The 12,247-nt window shown below is 38.5% G+C and overlaps 2 protein-coding genes across 12 annotated transcripts in view; one reads left to right on the top strand and one right to left on the bottom strand.

The window, feature by feature from the left end:
* Positions 1 to 12,247, top strand: part of SMN2 (survival of motor neuron 2, centromeric) — a 46,825-nt gene that overhangs the window by 13,407 nt on the left and 21,171 nt on the right. For 5 of the 8 annotated variants that reach the window (XM_036307885.1, XM_036307882.1, XM_036307884.1 and 2 more), the window contains 2 exons: positions 2,767 to 2,792; positions 4,895 to 5,228. The gene's annotated coding sequence lies outside the window, so the exon portion shown is untranslated. Of the gene's footprint in view, positions 1 to 2,582; positions 2,630 to 2,766; positions 2,793 to 2,953; positions 2,998 to 4,894; positions 5,229 to 12,247 lie in introns of those variants that run through there. The other 3 variants (XR_004967356.1, XM_036307880.1, XM_036307881.1) reach the window with 3 other exon arrangements.
* Positions 6,597 to 12,247, bottom strand: part of LOC118655709 (NLR family apoptosis inhibitory protein) — a 53,480-nt gene continuing 47,829 nt past the window's right edge. For all 4 annotated transcript variants that reach the window (XM_036307866.1, XM_036307867.1, XM_036307868.1 and 1 more), the window contains 2 exons: positions 10,564 to 10,728; positions 6,597 to 9,255 (listed from right to left, as the gene is read on the bottom strand). In XM_036307866.1, the coding sequence (XP_036163759.1) occupies positions 8,891 to 9,255; positions 10,564 to 10,728 (530 nt within the window). In that variant the 3' untranslated portion in view covers positions 6,597 to 8,890. The remainder of the gene's footprint in view (positions 9,256 to 10,563; positions 10,729 to 12,247) is intronic.

Raw genomic sequence — 12,247 nt, 5'->3', positions numbered from 1 at the left:
ATAAAAATATATTTTAAAAAAGAAAAACATACTTTTCAATAAAGAGATCCTTAGAATCAGTGGTAAAACTGCATCACTGTGGTCAGACAGCCAGATGTACTTTTTTAAGGCCAATTGGCTGTGAGAATCAGCTGTGTCTGCAGTGGGAGAACTTCTGTGCTGAAGACACCCCTCTGGGGCTAGACTTGCTTCAATGGGGCTTTGGTGCTCACTGAGTCTGCCCCCTGAGTGTGTCTTTTATGGTTCCACGGAGCTGCAAACTGGATGGTCCCACTCTGACCTCTGGGCTTCCTCTACATTTCGTTCTTTATGTCTACAATATCTGGCACAGTTTTTTGCTTAAAGAGCATAAGATGGAGAAAGATTAAGCATCAGCTCTATTTTTTGTTAACTTAAAGAAGACTTTTATAAATAGCAAATCCTGCAAGTAGATGAATGGTTTTGAAAGTTAATTGTAAGGGAATATATGTAACATTTTTTAAAAATATATTTTATTGATTTTTTTACAGAGAGGAAGGGAGATAGATCAGCTGCCTCCTGCACATCTCCTACTGGGGATGTGCCTGCAACCAAGGTACATGCCCTTGACTGGAATTGAAACTGGGACCTTTCAGTTCACAGGCCAATGCTCTATCCACTGAGCCAAACCAGTTAGGACTATATGTAACATTTTGAAGATAGCAATTAATATAATTGGAATAGCTTTTGGATAAACTAATCTTTGAGGTTTGAAATTCTGATTTTTTTCATTACTAGTTATTGTAACATAAATTGACTTTGCACATTTTAAAATGGTGTATAATTGTGCGTTGAACTATAGCCCATCTTACCTAATATAGAAGGAATATGCAGATTGACCATCACTCCATAACGGTCAAGGTGGCTCCACCCACAGTGGAGGCAGGGATTCTGTAACACAAGATGGCTGCGCTGGGAGGCCAGGTTCCCATAACGAGCCTTAATGAGCAATCAGCAGGGACCTAAGGCTGTGACCCCGCCTGGTGGGGCTTGACAAGGGACCTCAGGCTGCGCCCCCCGCCTGGCACCGGGCGAGGCTGGGGGACCTGAGGGTGTGCCGGGGGACCTGAGACTGCGCCCCCCCCGCTTGGCACTGGGCCAGGGGACCTGAGGCTGCGCCCCCCCCCCCACCTGGCAGGGCTTGACAAGGATGGGGTCAGCCAGGTCTGGATCTTGCCCAATGGGGGTGGGGCCGGCTGGGTCTGGGTCTTGTGTGATTTTGAGGCGCCATGGGTGTGCAGGGACTTGACTCTGGGTACCGTGGCATGCCCCAGACTCTGACAGGAGGAAGATTTTCATACACATTTTACTAATTTTCTTTCATCTCTGACATGTCTATTATAGAGAAAGGGCAAATAGCAATATTAAAATATTTCCTCTAATTAATGCCCTTTTAATGTGCATGAATTTCATGTACTGGGCCACTAGTTTTAAATAAAACCAGTTCTTGGTTTCCAGGCAGAAGACAGAGGTGAAGCAGTGTGTCTGAGTATTATTGAGTCTTTGTGTTTACATAAAGACTTGTGGTTAAGAGTAAAAAAATCTTACTTTATAAATCTTGGTTTCAGTAGACTCGTAGGTATCTATTAATTGCATTTTTATTATACAGGAAACTAAAAACTGCCATGTGAAATTTTTCTTTAATAATTTTTTTGAGTCGTTACTGTGTTTGCTAGAGGTAGATATTTTATTTAATCCATATAGCACCATCAAGTTAGATAATTATTCCCGTTTTATACAAATGAGAAAGGCTCATAGAAGTAAAATGACTTGCGTTGGGCCACACAGCAAATGATGGCGCTCTGTGTGTACCACCTCAGAATTCTCCATTCAGCTCTCAGTCCCCTACCACATCCCCACCCTAGCAACTGTTTTTTCCAGGCTTTGTGGAATTTTGTCCCATGTATACATAATTTAGGATTTGGTCAAGGACCTAAATGGAAATCCTATACAAATTTCTGGAGGTCCTTCTCTTCAAATCACTCTTTAGACTTGCATCTTCAAATTCCAGCTGCCTTATTCCAAGACCCAAACTACAATCTATTTCTTCCACCCAAGAACAATACTCTTTGCACAAGTTTCACTTTCCATGCTGCAATTTGAAAATTGAGTCCAGCCAAAAAAGGGGTGAAAGTGAAGTTCACCTTATGTGTTTCCCTTTCTCAAGGATTTCAGCCCTATACAATGTATTGTCCAGTGCCTGAAAACAGTTGTGTCATACAGGGTGGGGCAAAAGTAGGTTTACCATTGTGAGTATGCAAAAGTTTATTCGTATATTATTACTTCCTAGAGGCCCGTTGCAGGAAGATTCCTGCAAGAATAGGGCTTCCTCGGGCTGATTGTGCTGCCAAGCCCCGCTGTCCAGGGCCGCACACAGGGGTCCTGGCTGGCGTTGGGGCTTAGGCGGCACATGTTTAACTACATTGTTGCTTGTTACGTGTATCATTCCTGACAGGAAGATATATTTAAATGAAAATAAGACACAGAACTTTGTATATTACACTGCCTGCTATTTATGTAAACATATGTTTACGTACATGTATATGCATTGATTATCATCTCAGGGTGATACTCACGTTACCTATGAAGAGGAACTAGAAGACAAAGGCATGTGAGAGAGACTTCACAATGTACCCTTTTGTATTTTTGTGCTGTGTGCACTTATTGACCATAAAAAATAACATGTAATTAAAATAAATCTGATAAGATGTATCAATCGTTTAAACTTTTAATTTTTTATTTTTATAGGTAATTCATACAGTATTCCTTAAGAAGTAAGTGCTTTTTCCGCATTTCTTGTTTATATTTAGATGTATATGTATTCCGTATCAGTGTATAAAATTCTTGTTTTAAACAGCTGCAGGATATTCTTATGTATAAATGTACATCATACTTATTTTTTTTAATATATTTTATTGATTTTTTTTTTTTACAGAGAGGAAGGGAGAGGGACAGAGTTAGAAACATCGATGAGAGAGAAACATCGATCAGCTGCCTCCTGCACACCTCCGACTGGGGATGTGCCCGCAACCAAGGTACATGCCCTTGACCGGAATTGAACCTGGGACTCTCGATTTCGCAGGCCGACGGTCTATCCACTGAGCCAACCGGTTAGGGCCATAATACTTATTTAATTGACCTCTTATGGATGGAAGTTTAGGCTGTTTGCAATTGTTTGCTGTTTAATATATAGTCAGTATTCTTTTACATAATTCTTTTTGTAGATATATGAGTACATTTCTAAAATTAAATAAATAGAACTGCTGGATTGAAGAGGATATGCATTTATAATTTTAATAGATTTTTGTTAAATTGCTCTCAGTAAAAATTGTGTTAATTTATATTCCCACCAATATTGTTCATTTGTTTCCCACAGCCAAACCAATAATTTATCAAACCTTTAGGTCTTTGTCAATCTAATAGATGAAAATGATTGTCTTATTATAATTATTTTATTGTGAAGTTTAGCGCCTTTTTATGTGTTTGAGAGCTATGTATGTTTTCTAAAAACTTTATGAACATCACCTTTACACACTTTTCAAGTTGGATATGTTTTTCCTGTTGATTTGCAAGAATTCTTTGTAATGGTAACCATCCCTTTGTGATATGAGTTGTAGGTACTTTTTTCTACAACTAGTTTATCATTTTTTTGACCTTGCTTATAGTGATAGCAGTTGTCATTTTGCTAGAAATGTTTGCTTTTTATGTAGTCATACTACTTTATTTTTTATAGTCAGATTCATTCCTTTTTTATGGCTTTTGGATTTTCTTCTAATGTTTTCATTTTTTTCCTGTGTCTATATGGTTATTCCCCTATTACATTTTAAATATTTGTTTGCTCTTTTAAATTTTTGCTTATAAAATTTTATGTACTGTAAATCCTCCTTATTCATAGATTCTGGATTTGCAAATTTGCCTACTTGCTAAAATTTATCTGTAACCCCAGGATCAGTATTTCTGGCACTTTCGCTATAATTCATGGACAGATGCAGAAAGGTGAAAACTTTGAGTCACCTAACATAGATGTTCCCAGCTGATGTTAAGCAATGCTGTTTTCTTGTTTCAGTACTCATACTATAAACAAGTGCCCTTTCACAATCTGAGTGCTACGTTTTTGTGCCTTTTGATTTCACACTTTAAAATGGCCTTCAGACATTATGCAGAAGGGTTATCTAGTGCTTCCCAGGTACAAGAACTCAGATGTGCCTTGCAGAGAAAATACGTATGTTGGTTAAGCTTCATTCTGGGCATGAGATATAGTGCTGTTGGCTGTGAGTTCAGTGTTAATGCATCAATACTATCTATTAATAATGTGTTTCAATGGAAACACATAAAACAAGGTTATTTATCTATTGGTTGATAAAAAAAAGCCATCACTTCTAGGAGTGATGGCTTTGTATTTATAAATTCCATGTTTGTGGTGACTTTTTAGAACATAACTGCTGTGAATAACGAGAGTCACCTGTATTTCCTTTTAATTCGTTTTACAAACAGTATACAGAAACATAAAGAGATGTGATAAATAACTGTTAGTAATTTTAATGAGAATTCAAGTACAGAAAACCCAAATTGTTTTTAACACATGATTTTGATCATTGTTTTGTATATAAGACATCAAATACCAGTGCTCCTTAAATTTAAAAAAAATATTCTTGCCCATTTACTCTTCCAAATGAATTTCACAATTAGTTTATTTAACTATTCCATAAATATAGAAATTAGTATTACACTAAGTATATTAGCACATTTTTATTCTAGTTTTATTTACCTTGATGAGTGTATTGCTTTCCATTTCCTCTCTTCTTTATGATTTTATAAGAAAACAGGTTTTTAAGTTTCATAATTATATCTAGACTTTTTTTTCTTTCAAATTAAGGTGCAGCTCTCTCCCAAGGAGAAGGGTGTTTTGATATGCCCTGGTCGATGTGAACAGTTTTCATCTTTTCTTCATGAGCACTTGGTTGAATGGCACAATCTTCTACATTTACCTTTGTCATATGTGACTTGTGCTTAAGTAACCAGCCAGGTATTTGTAGGGAATAACCAGTTTGAATAACTGAACAATGGAAATGTAATTAAAAGAAACTCAAAGTCACATATAGTGCAGAAAAGTCAATCTGTCAACACATTTGTATATTGTAACTTTCTTAGTATGTTAAGCTTTTTACTGATGCCTTTAAAAATAAATGATAAATATTTTTTAATCTTGACTATCTGAATATTTTTCTTTGGAATATATATGGTTAAGGGTAGAGTGTGTAGAAAGAAAACTACTCAGGGTAAAGGGGGTAGTATTATAAAGATACAACCAATTATAAAACAATGTTAATGAGAATCCATGGTTAAGAAACCCTAGCTGAAGCTGAGTGTCACAAGGACTGGGCCCAGCCAATCAGGAACCAAAGCTGTATTGTCTCTTGAAAGTCATATTGTCATTTTCCTCCTTGTACCTTCTCTTGTCTGACTGCCCCTCTCTCTTCTGGCCTCCTCCACGTGCTCATCATGCACACACCTAATATGGTTGGCCAAGCTATTCTCTCTTCATCTCCACCTTGTAGTTCCATCTCTCATTCATTTGACTATATCTCTATCTCTCCATTCCAATTCTTAGGAGATATTGTTTCAGTTTAGTCTAAAGTTTGGTGTCCATGGCACCTGGGGTATTTTCTAGTCTGTTTAGCTGCAGAAGATGTTAATATATAAATGCTATTTCTTTCTGAGGTTTTGCATGGGAAAACCAAATATGCCCAGCATAACCGTACATATTTTTTTGAATAAATGAATATTGTGTGTTACGTAAACTTTGCAAAATGGGTTGTTCTATGGCTTAAGCTTTCTAGTACAGGTTAAGTGGCTTTTTACCATTTTTCATCACAGTCAGCCAATATTTTATATATTTAGCATATTTTAATTGCCCAAATATGTGCCAGGTTAAATTGAGTTATGAAGGCAGCTTACTTGCCTTCTAAGATATTTTTGGATATTATCTCCCTTAATACTTAATAATTGGAGAGTGGTCAGAGGTTCAGGAAAGTCATTTATTTCAGCAAATCTTATTTACTTATTTTTTGGAGTTTTTCATTTTTTTAAATATATATTTTATTGATTTTTTTACAGAGCGGAAGGGAGAGGGATAGAGTTAGAAACATCGATGAGCGAGAAACACCGATCAGCTGCCTCCTGCACACCCCCTACTGGGGATGTGCCCACAACCAAGGTACATGCCCTTGACCGGAATCGAACCTGGGTCCCTTCAGTCCACTCTGGGTCTCTTCAGTCCCTACGCTCTATCCACTGAGCCAAACTGGTTAGGGCTCTTTTAAAAAAATATGTATTTTTAATGTATTTTTATTGATTTTAGAGAGGAAGGGAGAGGGAGAGAGAGATAGAAACATCAGTAATGAGAAAGAATCATTCATCAGCTGCCTCCTGCACGCCCCACACTGGGGATCGAGTCACCCAACCTGGGCATATGCCCTGGCTGGGACTTGAATCGTGACCTCTTGGTTCATAGGTCAACACTCAACAACTGAGCGACGCTGGTCGGGCTATTTTTATTCTTTAATATATTTTCTATTTCAGAGAAGAAGGGAGAGAAAGAAACATCACTGATGAGAGAATCATTGATTGGCTAAATCTCGTTTAACTTTGTGTGCTAGGCACTATTCGAGTTTCTTAGGAGACAGCAGTGAACAAGACATAACAATTACTGCTTATAGTGGTGGGAACTTTATAAGGTGGCAGATAGTGATACATGCTGTAGAGAAAAGTGAAGTAGGGAAATGGGTTAGGCAGAGTGAGATTGGAAGTGGGATGCCTTTCTAAAAAGAAAGGTCAGGAAACTTTATTGAGGTAACATTTGAGTAGAGTTCTGAAGGTAATGAGAGCCACTCACATAAATGAGGGAGAACCTCCCCAGCAAAGGAAATGACAAGTGCAAAGGCCCTAAGACCGGCATGTTTTGCATGTTTAGGAAGCAGCAAAGAAACCAGTGCAGCTGAGTGGAATTGAGCAAGGAGGAGAGATTAAAGAGACAGAGGTAAGACGGGTAGTGAGGGGTCAGGTCATTTGTAGGCCATTGTAAGATCTTCAGCATTTACTTTGAGCTGGGAATCCATTGGAGGATTTTGAATAAAAGGTGTTGCATGATTGCATTTCTATGAAGAGCCTTCTGACTGCTATGTTGAAAATAGATCATAAGTTTCAAGGGAAGAAGCAGGCCAACCCGTTAGGACCAATGGGTAGTAGTGGTTGGAGCTCAGTGTATTTTGCAAATGGAGCTCAGGATTTGCCAATAGATATACAGGTGGAGTATGAAAGGTTTTGATCGAGGCAAGTGGAATTTAATGAGATGGAGAAGTCTGAATAAAGAGTACTTTGGTGGAAAGGAAGGGTAGAAGTTGGGTTTGGGCATATGAAGTTTGAGATGCTCTTAATGGGAGTTGGATATAAGTAGAGTTCAGAGGAGAGATCTGGACTAGAGATGAAAATTTAGAAGTTAGCCTAGATATTGAATTTAAAGCCATTCAACAGCATGAGATAGCCAAGGAAGTGCATTTAATAGAAATGTCAGAGGAAAACTTGGGTACTCCCAGTGTTTAGAGATCAGATATGAGGAGAAGCAGTAAAGGAAACAGAACTCTCAGTGAATTAGAAGGGAAGTCTTGGAAATCAAATGAAGAAAAGGTTTTGAGGAGGGAGTGATGGACCACATCAAAGCTACTGATGGGTCAAATGCTCATAACAAAAGTAGGATGAGACTGAAGTATTCATTGAATTTAGCAATGTGGAGGTCATCAGTGACCCTCATAAGAGCTGTTTTGGTGGCCAAGAGGAGGTAAAATCCTGGTGGGAGGAAATGTAAGAAAGAAAACAGTATACATAAACAACTGAAAGTGGTGTATATAAACAACTCTTTAAAAGAATTTTGTGTTTTTTTATAATTTGTTAATTTGCATATTAGTAAAATATAATATAGCTTTGTTTTAGAAAGTTATTTTTCTAATCTTGTTTCAGTTGTGAATATGTATATAAATGTGCAAATTTTTCAATATAGAATTTATTCCTTACTATGGGTCCTGGTTTTTAAAAAAGTTTGAAAAAATACGGAGTTAAAATAAGAAGGTGCAGGGAACGTTTAGAAAAGACGCTGAGGATATTAGGCAGGTTACTCATGTGGGCACAGTGGAAGGATTTTAGGAAGTTGGAGAGGTTGGGATATGTGAGAAAGGAAGAAGTTTAGAAACATACAAGTGCGTGTCAGGGCATTTGAATCAAAAGCCTCTGAATTAGAGCATTTTCCCCTAAATCCTATTTCTTCTTCACATTGGCAGTGGATAAAGGGAAGGTATAAGTAAACTTGACTACACCAAAATTAAATATACAGAACAGATCCTACAAGGATTAGGGAATATCTCTTGGCCCACAAAAGACTCTTAAAGACTGTTAAAGTGAACTCTTGGTTCACCTATGTGTGAAACTGATTTAGTCCTTAAGTTAGTCATTTCATATAAAACCTGAATTCTTCCACACTGTGACTTTTAGCTAGATCAGTGCACCTCCCTCCACCCTCTCCTTCTGGCTTTGTTTCTCTTTACCACAGTTAGCCTGAAAACCTGATGCTAATGCTGGACTATGGAGGGTTAGATGTATAAACTTTAGTTGGGAAGGTCATTGAGAGACTTCAAAGATACTGGTAATACTGTTTCTTAAGCTCAGTGGTGGGCATGCAGGGTGTTATTGTTTTTACATGCCTTACATGTTTTATAACTATTATTTTGCCTGCAATATTTAGTAAAATGTTTTTGGATAATTAGGTTTTTAGAATTGTTGACAAAATTTTTCTTGATTCAGTAGTTTTTAGCTAAATCTTCTATTCCTGGATGATTGGAGAGAATGGCAATCTCCATTTCCAATGAATATTGAAGAGTTTAGATTGAGGGTGTTTTTCTTTTGTCGAAGTAAGCAGTGTGATGTCTTCTGCATCCAGGAGCCAGCTTAACATGTTGATTGTGGTGAGACTTGGCAGCCGTAACATACATTGACTCAAAGACTTCACTGTGGTGGCCTGAGCTCTGATACATTCAGTGTAATGCCTGGAAATTGTCAACTCTTGCAAGTTTGGCAAGTTGTCCAATACTTGAAAGAAATTTCTATATCCTTCTTCTGTAATCTTGTGATTCAGTGAAAGGTCTAAGTTCTCAAGTTTCTGGAAACCTCCACTGATTGCTACTTTGGCTGTAAAAGCAAAATATTTATGAAATGGGAATCATAAGACTTTTGTTTCAGTAATGATCGACTAGATTATTTGAACCAACCTCCTCTCTCATCACCACTGGAAATAGAAAATGCCAATAAATACATACATACATACATATATGTACGCACACATATATACATATAAATCAGGGGTGAGGAACCTTTTTCACCAAGGGCTATTTGGATATTTATAACATCACTCATGTACCATATACAATTATCAACTTAAAAATTATCCTGCTATATTTGGTCAAACATTTAATTAACTATTCCCTAATGGCTTGGAAGGGCCAGACCAAATGATTTCACGGGCCTTATACAGCCTGCAGGCCAGACATTCCCCATCCCTCCTCTAAAATCAATAAAAACAAAAAATTTGCCCTAGCAGGTTTGGCTTAGTGGATAGAGCATCGGCCAGCAAACTGAAAGGTCCCAGGTTTGATTCCAGTCAAGGGCACATGCCTAGGTTGTGGGCTCGATCCCCAGTGGGGGACTTGCGGGAGGCGGCCGATCCATGATTCTTATCATGGATGTTTCTATCTCTCTCTCCCTCTTCCTTCCTCTCTGAAATCAATAAAACTATATTAAAAAAAAAAAACCACAAATGTATTTAAAAAAATTTTTTTTAAAAACACAGACTTGAGAGCTTGTATAGTCTCAAATGGGAGGACATGTTTAACTTCCAAATCTGACCAGGACATTAGAGGGAACAAACGATAAGATAGAGATAATGAAGTGAGTTGAACATTTTTAGAGAGAGAAAAATCTGTATAGACATATTTTTAAAGTATTTTTTTACTGATTTCAGAGAGGAAGGGGAGATAGAAACATCAATGATGAAAGAGAATCATTGATCGGCCATCTCCTGCATGCCACTAGAGATTGTGCCTGCAACCAGGGCATGTGCCTTGACCAGGAATTGAACCATGATCTGGTTCATATGTTGACGCTCAAACCATTAAGCCATGCCGGCCAGGCAACTGTATAGACATTTTGAAGCAGAAAACCTGAGTAATATCACTGGCTTCATGCAAGCTGAAACGTTTTTTAAATCCTCACATGAGGACATGTTTATTGATTTGAGAGAGGAAGAGAGAAGGAGGGAGGGAAAGAGAGAAAGATGGGCTGCCTCCCATACTCACCCTGATTGAGGATTGAGCTGAAACATAGATATGCACCTTGACTGGAAACTGAACCCACAGTCTTTTTGGTGTACAGGACAATGTTCCAACCAACTGAACCACCCATCCAGGACAAGGTGAAACATTTTATCTGAGGGTAACTCACCAATTTCCATTATACTGTCATCATTTAAAGTCTTGAAAAATGAGAGAACTCGGAGACATCGAAGATGCTGACACTGCTGGATGATCAGTTTGGCCACCTGATGAATCCCATCCCCATTAGGAAGGATCAATTCTTCCAGACTGCTAAGAGAACCTAAAGTGTGGGCTATCAGAAGACCAAAAAAAAAAAAGCTTTTTCATACTGTGTTCTCAAACAGTGGTCTCTAGCCTCAAAATCATGCACAGTCCTAGAGGCCCCATGTAGCATAGAGACTGTTCCTCTTCCTCTCCAAGGACAAGAGAAAGGGGTCAGCCAACACCTTGATCATGTTTTTTTAAATATATTTTTTTATTGATTTCAGATAAGGGAGAGGGAGAGAGATAGAAACATCAATGAGAGGGAATCATTGATCCGCTGCCTCCTACATGACCCCTACTGGGGATCAAGCCTGCAACCCGAGCATGTGCCCTTGACCAGAATCAAACCTGGGACTCTTCAATCCACAAGCCGATGCTCTATCCACTGAGCAAAACTAGCTAGGGCCACCTTGATCTTCATTACAACGTCCAGACAACCATTTTTTCACCCTCCCCAGTCTTTCCTGCACTGAAGTGCAGAATACCTATCACATACCCATTTCCTCTTTTAGATTGAAGCTACTTCTGGCATCCTGGATACTCTCCTAGCTCCTGAAGGCCTTCTGCCCCTTTCTTTCAGTCTCACCTCCTGCTATTATCTCAGTGATTTTTCCCTCTGCCTCACAGCACTAAAGCCTCACAATCCACCACTCTATCTTTCCTTTTCCTTTTCACTTTGATTCCATCCTTAACATGGTACATTATAGATTACTTGATCCCTAAAAAGTTCTCTACTTCTGAGGCGTCACACCTGGAGATGTTTTGAACACTTTCTACCTTAAAACAATGTCCCAGGCCCTGACCAGATGGCTCAGTTGGTTGGAGTGTTGTCCTCGTACACTGAAAGGTTGGGAATTTGGTTCCCAGTCAGGGCCCATACCCAGGTTGCAGGTTTGATCCCCGGTTGGGGTGTGTACAGGAGGCAACCAATCAATGTTTCTCACATTGATGTTTCTCTTCCTCTCTCTAAAATCAGCGAAAAGCATATCCTCAAGTGAGGATTTAAAAAAAAAAATGTTCCAGCCTTTTGCTTTCACTGTCCCAGTTCTTAAATAAGCCATTTCTACAAGAACTTGTGTTCCTTTTTGGGAAGCCAATATTCAGAAATCAAGATCTGGGCATCTGTTGTGCTCATTGCTATTAAGGTATTTTCTAGTGTCTCAGTTGACTGAGCTTAGAAATATAAATGTGTGTTTGAGTATAGAAATATATAGATAAATGGATATCTATATCTGTGTATACGTTGATCTGTTTATGTGAATAGGATAAAACTATGAGTTCAGCCCATCTGGTGCGGCTCAGTGGTTGAGTGTGGACCTATGAACCAAGAGGTCACCGGTTCAATTCCAAATTAGGGCACATGCTCGAGTTGCATGCTCAATCTTCAGTGTGGGGCATGCAGGAGACAGATGATCAATGATTCTCGTCGATGTTTCTAACTTTCCCTCTCGCTTCCTCTGTCTCTAAAATCAATAAAAACGCTTTTTTAAAAAACACCATGGGTTCACACCAATATTTCCAAATCTAATTTAATACCTCAGGTTCTT

The sequence above is a fragment of the Myotis myotis genome, unplaced genomic scaffold, assembly GCF_014108235.1.
Source record: "Myotis myotis isolate mMyoMyo1 unplaced genomic scaffold, mMyoMyo1.p scaffold_m19_p_5, whole genome shotgun sequence".
Classification (NCBI taxonomy): Eukaryota; Metazoa; Chordata; class Mammalia; order Chiroptera; family Vespertilionidae; genus Myotis; species Myotis myotis.
Note: the sequence above shows the minus strand (reverse complement) of the source record. Positions and strands in the feature narration are given on the sequence as shown.